At 36.5% G+C, this 14,516-nt stretch overlaps 1 protein-coding gene across 28 annotated transcripts in view; it reads left to right on the plus strand.

Moving 5' to 3' along the window:
• The window catches only part of ITGB3BP (integrin subunit beta 3 binding protein), a 74,102-nt gene that overhangs the window by 38,980 nt on the left and 20,606 nt on the right, over positions 1-14,516 (plus strand). For all 28 annotated transcript variants that reach the window (XM_074005003.1, XM_074004984.1, XM_074004962.1 and 25 more), the window contains one exon: positions 5,300-5,369. In XM_074005003.1, coding sequence (XP_073861104.1) covers positions 5,300-5,369 — 70 coding nt within the window. The remainder of the gene's footprint in view (positions 1-5,299; positions 5,370-14,516) is intronic.

Consider the following 14,516-nt stretch of genomic DNA (forward strand, 5'->3'; position numbering starts at 1 on the left):
AAACAGGATAGTAAGCAACAAGTCAAAAGCTAGTTCTCTGAAAAGTCTAATGAAATGGTAGCCCTCTGGCAAGACTGATTTTTTTTCAAGTAGCAGAAGGAACAAACAATATGTAAAGGAGCTGATAAACTACTATACTATCTCCTTAAATCTGTGGTGAGCAATCTGAGGTGTGGGCCAAATGCTAAACATTTTTATTGTAAAAGAACTAGTCAAATATCTTACCCTGTAAAATGTAGATCAATAATATTAATCTCAATATTTTCATGGAAAGACTTAGGCTTTTAAATACTTTTCAGCTTTTAAATATGACAAGTTTTAATATTTCTAAGAATAACACTTAGGTCAGTTATCAGACTGTCAAGTACCCAGTCAACACAAAGTAATCTGAATGAAAGATGTAAAAAACCTGTATTTTTGTTACTGCTTCCCAAATATTACTGTTTTAGTAGATAAAAAGTTATTTCAGTTTTCTCAGCGATAACCTTCTATTCAATAGTGTAAGTAATATTTTAAGAATGTTGTTACATTTCTATCTATGCGACTTAATAAAGGTGTTTTCATTTTGAGTGAAAAAGAACCATTCAGCCGTGTGCAGTGGCTCACTCCTGTAATCCCAGCACTTTGAGGGGCTGAGGTGGGCAAATCACCTGAGGTCGGGAGTTCAGGATTAGCCTGGCCAACATGGCGACACCCAGTCTCTACTAAAAATACAAAAATTAGCCAGGCCTGGTGGTGTATGCCTGTAGTCCCAGCTGCTCAGGAGGCTGAGGCAGGAGAATCACTTGAACCTGGGAGGCAGTGGTTGGCTGGGCTAGCAAAGTGAGACTCTGTCTCAAAAAAAGAAAAAAAAAAATTAATATTGTTATTTTTTATGAGTTGATCCTCTAAAGAGGTTATTTACCTACCACTCTAGTTTATTAATATTAATTTGGTTTATTAAAAGAATAGCAGGACTGTATCAGTATCTCATTCACCTCTTTGCCTGCAGGCCTCAACTTGATCTACATGCAAGTAACCTTTTCAGAAAGAAGTTACTAACTTTTGTTTGACCGCCTTAGACAAATCACTAAACCTCTGTGGATCAAGGTTTTCCCAACTCTTAACTTTTTGTTTGAGACCAAAATTATTGCCTATAATATTTATCAACTATAAAGTAAGGGTACCTATAAGCAGCATGATACCAGCTTAAACCTGTTTGGACTTTACATTAATTTTTTTTTTTTTTTTTTTTTTTTGAAGATGGAGTCTCATTCTGTCACACAGGCTGGAGTGCAGTGGTGTAATCTTGGCTCACTGCAACCTCTGCCTCCCAGGTTCAAGTGATTGTCCTGTCTCATCCTCCCAAGTAGCTGGGATTATAGGCACATACTGCTGTGCCTGGGTAATTTTTTTGTATTTTAGTAGAGACAGGGTTTCACCGTGTTGCCCAGGCTGGTCTCAAACTCCTGAGCTCAGGCAGTCCACCCACCTCGGCCTCCCAAAGTGCTAGGATTACAGGCGTGAACCACTGTGCCCAGCCTACATTAGTCTATTAATAAGCATTGCATCATGGTTAAGAGCACAGTCTTCAGCTAAATGTCTGGGTTTCAGTCCTCACTCACTAACTTTATGGACTGGGATAAGTTATGTAACCATTCTGTACTTCTATTTTCTCATCTGTAAAATGGGAACAAGAGTGACTGTGTCAGAGTTGTGCAAGTTAATTAGATATCATATGTAACATATTTAAAGCAATGCCTGGCCCTAGTTAATACCATGTAAGTGTTAGCCATTGTCATCACTATTGATTGTGCTTCCAAGTGTCAACAATTTGTTGAAAGCTATCTTCATTGGTTAGGGAAAGAGCTCCCTGGAGCCTTACCAAAAAGCTCAAATACAATTCTGAATCTAGTTCAGATTCAGTGATGGTACATTTGTCACCAATGTTTTGTAAAACTGCACTTAAAGAGAGTCAAATACACAAGTGTTTGCTCACTTTTACATATAATCTCACAAGAAAAATACCATATAGATTCCACAGTCCTTTTGTATATATTCATTGTGCTTACTTTTTTTTTTAATAGAATGGAATGAAATAAAGGAATGTATTAAGTAACTGGAAAACTCATTTACTACTCAATATGTTGTATTACTCAACAGTCTAATAACTGATCTAAGTATTACTCTTAGAAATATTAAAATTCTTCATATTTAACAGCTGAAAATTATTTAAAATCATAAATCCTTCCACGAGAAGACTGAAGTTAATACTATTGATGCATTTTTACAGGGTGAGATATTTGACTAGTTCTCTTATAATAAAAATATTTAAAAAGGCATTGAATACCTAGTGAAAATTCAAATAACATTCTTTACTATTTCTTACCTGACATTTTTTGCTATTAGTGCTGAAATGTGAAAACGAATTACAAGTTAAAGGAACAAAGTAGGCCGGGCGCGGTGGCTCAAGCCTGTAATCCCAGCACTTTGGGAGGCCGAGGCGGGCGGATCACAAGGTCAGGAGATCGAGACCACAGTGAAACCCCGTCTCTACTAAAAAAAAATACAAAAAATTAGCCGGGCGCGGTGGCGGGCGCCTGTAGTCCTAGCTACTCAGGAGGCTGAGGCAGGAGAATGGCGTGAACCGAGGAGGCGGAGCTTGCAGTGAGCCGAGATCGCGCCACTGCACTCCAGCCTGGGCAACAGCGTGAGACTCCGTCTCAAAAAAAAAAAAAAAAAAAAAACAGGAACAAAGTAATTTTAATACTTAATTTTGGAGCCTTACTGAATGCAAACAGCATAGTACAAAATTCAGGAAATTAGTATTGACCTTTAGGCAAAGATTTTCTGAAATAAAGGTTTAAGGTACATTTGGGTTTTCATTTGTGGTTTTCCACAAAACATTCATTTTCAGCTTAACTTTTTTCAGAGACAGATTTTAATTTATTACTCCAAAACTCTCTAAAATCACAAAATATTGTTATTCTTTTCCCCTTACATTCTTTACTACATTTTTAACCATATTAATTTATTCCGTTTGAAACAAGGTTACTGACTTGTCAAATAAGGCATAGTTCATAAACAAGAGAAATAACTAGTGCTTTAACAAAATTTCTAAATTATAACTTTTTTCTCCTTTTGCCATTAGAGACTATTTTGGGGTAACATGATAGGTTTTTGTTGTTGTTGTTATTGTTTTTGAGGAAGACATAGGTTCAAAGTAACAATGAGAGGAGTTATTATTAATCGACTTCTGAACCAGTGGACTCAATGAAATTGAGTTTCTTTTGACTCTTTTTTATTAGTGGTCAACAGTTTGGGTTATTCATTCATTTGCTTGTTTATTCATTCAATAAACATCAAAAGCTAGTATATGCAAGGCACTGAAAATCTTAACTGTACTAATATGTATCCTCAAATACTTGCTAATTATGTATCAAATGTGTTTAAAGTACTTGGTGTATATGGTAGTATAAAGTACTCTAGAACAAACAACTAAATAGCTCATAAAACAATTATCTGCTTAACCATTGATAAGTACAAACATTATGTTCTACAAGAGCTATAAAATCAAACAAACTTACATTTCAACCCAGTGAGCATATGAAGGATTATGACTTAGTTACATCTTATGTCTTCACGTGTGCCTCTGTCAATTTGTGAAACTTGTAAAAGTTTAGATAAGCTATGACCTTGGATAACTAGATGGCATTTTAAATGGAATGTAACCATTTATTTATTTTATTGTTATCTTTTTTTTTTTTTTTTTTTTTGAGACGGAGTCTTGCTCTGTTGCCCAGGCTGGAGTGCAGTGCCGCGATCTCAGCTCACTGCAAGCTCTGCCTCCCAGGTTCATGCCATTCTCCTGCCTCAGCCTCCCGAGTAGCTGGGACTACAGGCACCCGCCACTGCGCCCGGCTAATTTTTTGTGTTTTTAGTAGAGACAGGGTTTCACCGAGTTAGCCAGGATGGTCTCGATCTCCTGACCTTGTGGTCCGCCTGCCTCGGCCTCCCAAAGTGCTGGGATTACAGGCGTGAGCCACTGCGCCCAGCCTGTTATCTTAAATAAATAATGAATGATATACTTAGATCTTTCCAAGGATTTACTAAATAAATACACATTTAAAGATTCAGGTCCTCAAAAAATTTAAATAAAATTACCATATGACCCAGCAATCCCACTACTGGGTGTATATTCAAAGGATATTAAATCAGTATGTCAAAGAAATATCTGGATTCCCATGTTCATTGCACCATTATTCACAATAGCTAAGATACTAAATCAACCTAAGTGCCCATGAACAGATGAATGGATAAGGAAAATATGGTATATATACTCAATGGAATGCTCTTAACCTTTAAAAAGAGGGAAATCCTGCCACTTGGGACAACATGAATGAACCTGGAGGATATTATGTTAAGGGAAGTAAGCCAGGCATAGAAAGACAAATATCACATGATCTCACTTATAAGTGGGATCTAAAAAAGTCAAAATCATAGAACAGAAAATAGAGTGGTGGTTACCAGGGTCTGCTGGTCGGGAGGGCTGAGTGATTGGGAACATGTTGACCAAATGATAAAAATTTCAGCTAGACAGGAGGAACAAGTTCAATTATTGTATAATTGACTATAATTGATAGCAACATATTATACAGTTGAAAATTGCTAAGAAAGTAGACTTTCAGTGTTCATACCACAAAAAAATGGTAAGTATGTAAGGTAGTAGATATGTTAACTAGTTTGGTTTAGCCATTTTACAATATATACATATTTCAGAACATGTTATATACTATAAATATTTAGTGTCAATTTAAAAATAAAATTAAAAGGTACTTTTACCCCTAAAATCAAATTTATTTTACAATGTTACTATGAGGAACTTAACTATTTTCTGAGTATCAGTATCACCAATCCCTTGTTGTTAACTTGAGAAAAAAAATAGAGGTGGAATAATGCAAACTGGAAGCCTTAATATAATATCATTGATTAAAATCTTTGATGAAAGTATCCTTTATCTAATAAAGTTTACTAATGCATTTTAACCTAATTATGGAATCATATTGGATTTCTCTTTAATATACCAACCTTCAATTGAAATTTTATTCAAAAGATTATTTTTTCTTATGTGGTATTGTGAATAAGAAATTAGGCAAATAGGAAATGGAAAAAAAAAACAAAATAGGATACTTTTTCTTTTCCCACCTCCCTTCCATTTGTCCACCTTTTTACTTTCTATTTAAAATTTGACAAAATTCTATTTAAAATTTGATGATTTCTCCTTTAACTTTATGTCCTTTTCTTTATTACACATATATAGAAAAGAGAAAAAAATTGAATCACCCCAGTTTAACTGAAAGCAAAGAATCGACAACAAAAGACAATGATGAGTAAGTTTGTTATTTTTGAAATTACATATGTGTATTCTGCAGGAAGATGTTCATATTTGTTAAAGTGACCATTTAAAAGAATTTATTTGTAGAAATTAATAGTTTATACCTGACCTGAAATATTCTCTCTTAAATAAGTAAAATACCTTAGTTGTGATGTGGTTTGTGATATTCTATAATGGTTATATATGATGCCTTAATTTTAATACTCATTGAGCCCAGTTCTCCCAGCATATGCATAATAGACCAGCTCAGGGTAAAATAGAGTAAGACATTTACTTCAGATTTACATGGATGGAGAAGTAATACGTGGTTTAGGAACAAAGTGTCTAACAAATAGCTGGTTCAGGATGGAACTAGAAACAGTGAAGCCAGCAGAGAGAGATCTAGAGGAACCTGGAAGGCCTACAGGCCAGCAACCAATCATTTTCATATTGTCCTGTCGGTGGTTCCTTTGAATGAAGACATTATCTGCAGAAAGCTACTGTCTACGTAGGAAAAGCCTGGAAAGAATACAGATGGCTCTCCATATGTGTGTATTACACATTTGTGGATTCAACCAATGACAGATTGAAAATATTTTGAGAAAAAAATGAATGGTTGCATCTGTACTGAACATATACAGACTTTTTTCTTGTTATTATTTCCTAAACCAATACAGTATAACAACTATTTATGTAGCATTTACATTGTGTTAGGTATTATAAGTAATCTAGAGATGATTAAAGTATATGGGAGGATGTGCATAGGTTATATGCAAATGCACCATTTTATATAGGAGACTTGAGCCTCCATGGATTTTGGTATCTGCTGAAGTCCTGGAACCAATTCTCCACAGATACTGAGGGACAACTGTATTCGTATCGTCTTCCTGGAAGGATTGAATTAAGCAGAATGGGGGTTAAATTTTCAAAGTAGTGCATATGTTTAGCTCATTTACCATTTCAGTGTATCTTCTATCTACCACACCAGTGGACACTAAAGAGTAAAGATAAGGAAAATGAAGTTTCTCCCCATTGGGAGCTTATGTGTTTTTTTTGGTTTGTTTTTTTGTTTTTTTGCCCTGAGACAGGGTCTCACTCTGTTGCCCAGGCTGGAGCACAATGGTGTGATCGCCATTCAGTGCAGCCTCAACCTCCTGGGTTCAAGCAGTCCTCCCACCTTAGCCTCCTGCGTAGCTGAGACTACAGGTCCACACCACCACGCCCTACTAATTTTTGTGTATTTTTGCAGAGACAGGGTTTCGCCATGTTACCCAAGCTAGTATCAAACCCCTGGGCTCAAGCAATCCACTCACCCAGGCCTCCCAAAATTCTGGGATTACAGGTGTGAGATTCTGCTTGCAGCCTGGGAGCTTATGATCTTATGCTGTAAGTTAATATACCTTCCTCAATTTAGAAATGGGTTATGTTTACAAATGTTTTTGGAGTCATTTACATGGAACTCAGAATGCATTTTCCATGCAAATAGTGTTATAATCTGTGGTTACAGCCCTGAGTCAGGGCACAGATCTATTTATTTCATGATATAGCTGAACTATAGTTTTGGTAGTAGTCCAGATTAAAAGATGTGGAAACTGAGTGCCATTTAAAATACTTTAGGGACAAAGAGAAGAGTTTTTCAAAGAATCCTCATTGTTTGGCATCTCCTACATCTGTCCATTATTTGCTTTTAGTAGCTGTTTGCCCTTGACATACTGCTCCTCCAGCTCCAAATATTTGCATGTTTCAGTCTTTTCTGCCCCACAAATATTTTTGTTGTAAATTATTTCTTCCTACTCCTAATCAAAGCTTTTGTTTCCTCAGTGAACTGATCTCAACTGGATATTAACAGAAAGCATTCTTTTTTGTTTAACTTATTTAATGTTTTTTAACATAGGAAATATATGTACACAGGAAAAAGTTCAAATTATACAAAAGGATATACAGTGAAAGCAAGTAGCAAGTAAAAATTTATAAATCACAGATAATCTTGCATTTGAAAGCAGGTGCCTGCTAAACCGAATTAATTTCTGATGCAGTTACATAAAGTGTAAATAGGCAGCAAAGGAGGAAATGTTTTTGGACAAAAGTGATACCAGATAATCAAGCCTGTTGTTTTTCTCCCCGAATCAGCTCCACTTAATAGTGTCTTTCCTTCTTTCTTCTTGTAAACCCATCAATTTCTTTAGAGCTCAGACTTTTAAAACAATAGCTCCCATGGCAGTGGGCTTCAAGGAGCAAGGGAAGAACAAGAACCATTGTTATGAGTCACATAGGAATTTGCCTATGTTTATTTAATTTATTAATTTCTCTCCATATTTGTTTCTAAAGATCTCTGTTATTTAAGTATATCACTCCATGAATTGGTGTTATAATTAGTGAATTTAAGTATGAGCTGAGACATTTTACAACATACAAAAATAACGGGCCAGGTGTGGTGGCTCACACCTGTAATCCCAGCACTTTGGGAGGCCAAGGCGGGCAGATCACTTTAGGCTGGGAGTTCTCCCTGTCTCTACTAAAAATACAAAAATTAGCTGGGCGTGCTGGCGGGCGCCTGTGGTCCCAGCTACACAGGAGGCTGAAGCAGGAGAATCACTTGAACCCGGGTTGGGAGGTTGCAGTGAGTTGATATCGTGCCACGGTACTACAGCCTGGGTGACAGAGCAAGACTCTGTCTCAAAAAAAAAAAAAAAAAAAATTCTGTCAGGAGACTGAGGAAAGAAAATTGCTTGAGGCCAGGAGTTCAGGGCTGTAGTACACTATGATCCCTCCTGTAAATAGCCACTGCATGCCAGCCTGGGTGACACAGTGAGACCCTGTCTCTAAAAAAAAAAAAAAAAGAAAATGATACTTTTTTTTTTTTTTTTGAGACAGAGTCTCGTTGTGTCGCCCAGGCTGGAGTGCAATGATGCAATCTCGGCTCGCTGCAACCTCTGCCTCCTGGGCTCAAGCTGTTATCCTGCTTCAGCCTCCCTAGTAGCTGGGTGTGGTGGTACATGCCTGTAGTCCCAGCTACTCGGGAGGCTGAGGTGGGAGGATCACTGGGGCCCAGGAGGTCAAGGCTACAGTAAGTGATGATCATACAAATGCACTCTAGCCTGGGTGACAGAGCGAGACCCTGTCTCAAAAAAAGAAAAAAATAACCCTAGAAAATAACTATAATTTAGAAAGCAAGATGCTTTTTAAATACATTCTTAGCCAATTAGAACAAATAATCTATTTCTATGAGAACACTAAATGTTAATGATTATAAACTACAAAACAAGTTTCTAAATAAATTTTCTTATTTCCAAAAGCTAGTGAATAGTCAATATCCATCACTGGCCTGTAATCCCAGGACTCTGGGAGGCCAAGGAGGGAGGATCACTTGAGGCAAGGAGTTAAGAGACCAGCCTGGGCAACAAAATGAGACCCCATCTCTACAAAAAATAAAAAAATTAGCCAAGCATGGTAGTGTGCACCTGTGGACCCAGCTACATAGGAGGTTGAGTTAGGAGAATCATTTGAGCCCAGGAGGTGGAGGCTGACATCTGCAGGCCGAAAGAGCCATGGCTTTGGAAGGGCCATAAGTTCCACCACACTCTTGGTGGTTCTCACCCTGCAGCTTGGAGAAGGTGCAATACTCTCCATTACCACTAATATAAATAATGTTTGTAAAATTCTTACCTAATAAAAAATTTAGGACAGGCACATGTCTGCTTACAGGTAAGGTATTTTTTGTCTGTTAAAACTAGTCTGTAGCTTTTTTCATGAATGCTTTGTCAAATTATGAAAGTTAAAGTGCAGTGATATTTGAAGACTGTAAGTGATGGTGTATCTTGTTTCTAATAAGATAAACCTTTTTGCCTTTGTTTTATCTTATTAGGGAGTTATATGTCAGTGTTTGAAACATGCTGTGTGGTATAATAGGTTTAAAATAAATTCTTTAAAAGAGGAATACTGAAACTAGCCTTGTAGATTTGTCTGGTGCACGTGATGAAAGCTACAGCTTTATTTGGGGTTGGTGGCAATGCCCTGCTGGCTAACTTTCAGGTGACTGGGTTTTTTAAGTTTGGCAAGTAGAAACTTCTAAAATTGGATTTTCCTTTGGAAATGTGTAGGGTCGGGGGAGGATGTCCTAACCCTATGTTGCGATCCTATGTAGAAAAATATGGGCTTAAATAGAGCCCGCATTTTTTATTTTAATCCAGTGTTCCACATGTGTGACTGCTGTTTCTGAAAGAAGTTTCCAAAATGTCACCATTTCTCAGAACTGAATAAACGTATTGCCAAGAGGCTTTTCTTAGGAATGAAACGTATCTGGGTAAATCTAAACAAAATTGCCTCTGTCTTCACAGTACCAAAGTTCACATAAAAGGTGAAAGCTCCTTTACATATTAAAATATGTATCTGTAACACTAATTTGTTACCATTATGAATTCTTTCAGCTCCATTTTAGGAAAAAGTAGTTGGCTATTTAGAAGTATGTATGTCATTGTTAGTCTACAGATAAAAACATCCTGGGTCAGCACACTCTGTCCACTACCATAGGCTACAGAGAAAAGTCATCATTGCTGTCAATACAAGTTGATGGTTTCCAATCTTAAAAAAATTTTTTTAATTAAAATAAATTTTTAAAAAGTTAAATGCAATAAAAATACAAATTTGAATAGAAACATGACTCAAATTATTTTTATAAATACATAGTTTTGTTTATTTAAACCAAAATCTTGAGACCCTTAAAAACACAAAATTTATGAAGTAGAGTTCTTAAATTTATGAAGTAGAAAACAAGCTTAAGAACTGCAAACAAAATTTCTCACTGGGCTGGGCGTGGTGAGTCACACCTATAATCCCAGCACTTTGGGATGTCAAGGCAAGCAGATCACTTGAGTTCAGAAGTTCAAGCCTGAGCAATATAGGGAGATCCCATCTCTACAAAAAAAAATTTTTTTAATTAGCAGGCCTGGGTGGTGCACGCTTGTAGTCCCAGCTACTCAGGAAGCTGAGATGGGAGGATCACTCTAGCACTGCAGGTTGCACACCAGCCTGGGAGACAGAAAAATACCCTATCAAGAAAAAAAAAGAAAAAAATTCCATGGGTAAAATATCTATAAATACCTTGTGTATGCTTTTTTTTTTTTTTTGAGACGGAGTCTCGCTCTGTCGCCCAGGCTGGAGTGCAGTGGCCAGATCTCAGCTCACTGCAAGCTCCGCCTCCCGGGTTCACGCCATTCTCCTGCCTCAGCCTCCCGAGCAGCTGGGACCACAGGCGCCGCCACCTCGCCCGGCTAATTTTTTGTGTTTTTAGTAGAGACGGGGTTTCACCGTGTTAGCCAGGATGGTCTCGATCTCCTGACCTTGTGATCCGCCCGTCTCGGCCTCCCAAAGTGCTGGGATTACAGGCTTGAGCCACCGCGCCCGGCCTGTGTATGCTTTTAACAGTTTAGAGACATTTTTTAAACTCTAGATTCTTAAATAATTTAAAATTTATAGAAAATTGGCAAGAATATTAAAAAGAATTCCTTAACACTCCCCCAGAGTCACAAATTGTTAATATTTTGTCACCATGTACTTTTATTCTCTCTGTCACACATGTGCACACACATACATAGGTACCCAAACTTTTCTGAATATTTGAGAAGTTGCAGACATCCTTTTTTACCGCTAAATCCTTCAGTGTGTATTTCCTAAGAAGAGCATTATTTAGCCATAGTAAAAATATTAAAATCAGAAAATTTAACATTGATATAATTACTGTTATCTAGTATATACTCCAAATTCAAATTTTCCCAGTAATGTTCTTTATCACAGCTTTTCTCTTGATCCAGGATTCAATCCAAGGTCACATATTACAAAATAGTTCTTAAAGTTTCCTTCAATCTAGAACAATTTTTTTAACCTTTTATTGTCTTCTCTGACAGTGACATTTTGTTAGAAATGTCAGAAAAAAAAATTTTGTTTTTTCTTACTTTTCACTTTGCTTTTTTTACTGATGAATACGTCCTGAAATCAATTCCTATTTTTTAAATAGTGTAGACTCTTTTTTGTACATCATTCCTCAGTTGTGTTTGCCTGATATTTTGTCATTAGTCATGTTATGTATTTTGGGGCAAAAATATAGAAGAATGTTGAATTACATCAAGAGATATTTTGTCCTATTATTGATTAATTTTAATCATTTGATTACAGTGATGTTCAGCAGGTTTATATACTATAAAAGTAATCATTTGGCCAGGCGCGGTGGCTCAAGCCTGTAATCCTAGCACTTTAGGAGGCCAAGACAGGCAGATCACGAGGTCAGGAGATCAAGACCATCCCACCTAACACGGTGAAACCCCGTCTCTACTACAAAATATGAAAAACTAGCCAGGCGAGGTGGCGGGTGCCTGTAGTCCCAGCTACTCGGGAGTCTGAGGCAGGAGAATGGCATGAACCGGGGAGGCGGAGCGTGCAGTGAGCCGAGATCGCGCCACTGCACTCCAGCCTGGGCGACAGAGCGAGACTCCGTCTCAAAAAAAAAAAAAAAAAAGTAATCATTTTCCCTTTGTAATTAATAAATACTTTGTGGCGAGGTACTTTGTCATGTTTCACCCAGTAGTTTTAACATACATTGATGATGCTTGCCTGAGTCAGTTATTACTATAATGATTGCCATAGTCATAATTTTCTAACTCCATCATTTCCGTATTTATTAATTGACCTTCTGCTGGTTGACCATTTAAAAATTCATCTGTTCATAGTGATACAAGGTTTTTCCTTGACTTCCCCTTTTCCATATTTCTATCCCATCTCAAATCTAAATTTCTGTCTCCTGAGAGCAGCAATAAATTTGCACATTTGCTTAATCCTACATCACACGCAAAATACTTTCAGAATTCCTGTGCTCACAGCACTGCTAAAAACAAACCTGCGAAGCATTCAAGATTTGTTTGCAGTTTTTTGTGCTTAGATTAAAGATACATAGTCAAATTACTGTTTTCAAAAATTATTTGGATTAGTTCATCATTTGAAGTATTCATTTGAAATAGGTTTTCTTGATCGTGAATTTTACTTTTTTCTCATGCTTTTTGACTTTTTAAAATGAGATAAGCCATTAATATAGTCCTAAAAGTCAAAACTGTTGCCAAAAAAGGATACTCAGAGTAGCATTAATCCCTCCCTCATTCCTGCTACCTATTTCTTGTGGGTAACCAAATTCATTAGTTTCTTATTTACCTTTCTTATGCAGTTTCATTTTGTTTTTTCTTACTTTTTTTATATAGAAGATGGCACACCATATGTACTCTTTTTGCTTTGCTTTTTTTTACTGATGAATACGTCCTGAAATCAATTCCTATTGATCAATTTGGAGAATTTTAAATGTAAGAATCCTCTCAACAGGAAAATACAGTTCCATGTTCTAGGTTTAAAAATTTTTTCTTCACAAAACAAATAGTTAATGGCGTGTCAATAAAGCCCATTTGTAAAAAAAAAAAAACAAAAACTACACATTAATATTTTATGTGAACTTCCATATCCTTTATGTTTTGCAAGGAATATATATAATTTACTGCGATTGGCTTTTCTTCCTCTTGGCAATTTGCTGCTGCTGTAGCTGGCATTGCTATGAAAATGCAATAATGGTGACTGTCCTGTAAGTTTTATTTTCAGATAATTGTAGATTTACTTGCCATTGTGAGAAGTAAAACAGAGACATCATGTGTAGTGTTTTCCTAGTTTCCCAACATAACATCTTATAAAACTGTAGTACAATATCACAACCAGGAAATTGACATTGACTCAATCCACTGATCTTATTCATATTTCCTGTTTTGCAATGAACTCATTTGTGTGTGTATTTAGTTCTATGCAATTTTATCACATGTAGGTTCTTGTATCTACCGCTGTAATCATGATACAGAACAGTTCCATCACCACAAGGATCCCACCTGTTGTATAGGCCCTTTTTTTTTTCTTTTTTTTTTCTTTTCTTTTTTTTTTTTTTTGAGACAGAGTTTCACTCTTGTTGCCCATGCTGGAGTGCAATGGCATGATCTTGGCTCACTGCAACTTCCACCTCTTGGGTTCAAATGATTCTCCTTGCCTCAGCCTCCCAAATAGCTGGGATTATAAGTGTGCACCACCACCAGGCCCTGTTAGTTTTTGTATTTTTCGTAGAGATGGGGGTTTCACCATGTTGGCCAGGCTGGTCTCAAACTCCTGACCTCAGGTGATCCACCCACATTGGCCTTCTAAAGTACTGGGATTATAGGCATGAGCCACTGCACCCAGCCTAGGACTTATTTTTAATCACTAGCTCATTCTCTCTTATAGGCAGAAGAGTAACTTTTTTAGATGTGTATTTTTTTTATTTCTGTACTGACCTAAATAAAACCTTTTTAATAGTAGTGAGTTATGCCAGAACTGGTTTTTAAAAAATGTTTGTTGTTTTGTTTTGCATTATGTATACAATTTAATTGTGACAACCACTGGTCAGTATTCTAAGTTCCTCTTGACTGCTCAAATGATGGTCTCTAGGGATAAGTTAGTTGAAAATGTTTATCAGAATCTTAGGATGAAGATATATGCCTATATTCCATATTATGCCTATTCTGTAGGTGAGCAAAGGCTAAGAGGAAAGCCAGTCTTAAAAAGAGAATTATTTTCAACAATTTAAAATTTTAGATATGGAAGACTGAAAACTTTCCCCAAAAGATCAGGAGCCAAACAAGGACACCTGCTTTCACCACTGGTATTCAACATTGTATTGGAAATTCTAGCCAGAGCAATTAGACAAGAAAAAGAAATAAAAGACATTTAAATTGGAAGGGAAAAAGTAAAACAATCTTTATTTGAAGACGAAATGATTTTCTATAGAGAAAATCCCAAGAGTGCACAGGAAGCTACTAGAGCTAATAACTAGAGTCAAAAAAGTTTCAAGGTATAAGATCAACACACAAAAATCAGTTTCCATATACCTGTAATGAATTTGAAAAGGAAATTAAGGAAGCAGTCCATTGCGGTAGGATCTGAAAGGACAAAATACACAGGAATAAATTTAACCAAAGAGGTAAAAAACTTGTACACTAGAAACTACAGTTCATTTTTGAAAGAAAATAAAGAATATCTAAATAAAAGGGAAGATATTCTGTATTCATGGGCAAGAAGATTTAATATTGTTAAGATGTTAATGCTACTACAC

Source organism: Macaca fascicularis, chromosome 1 (genome assembly GCF_037993035.2).
Source record: "Macaca fascicularis isolate 582-1 chromosome 1, T2T-MFA8v1.1".
Taxonomy (NCBI): domain Eukaryota; kingdom Metazoa; phylum Chordata; class Mammalia; order Primates; family Cercopithecidae; genus Macaca; species Macaca fascicularis.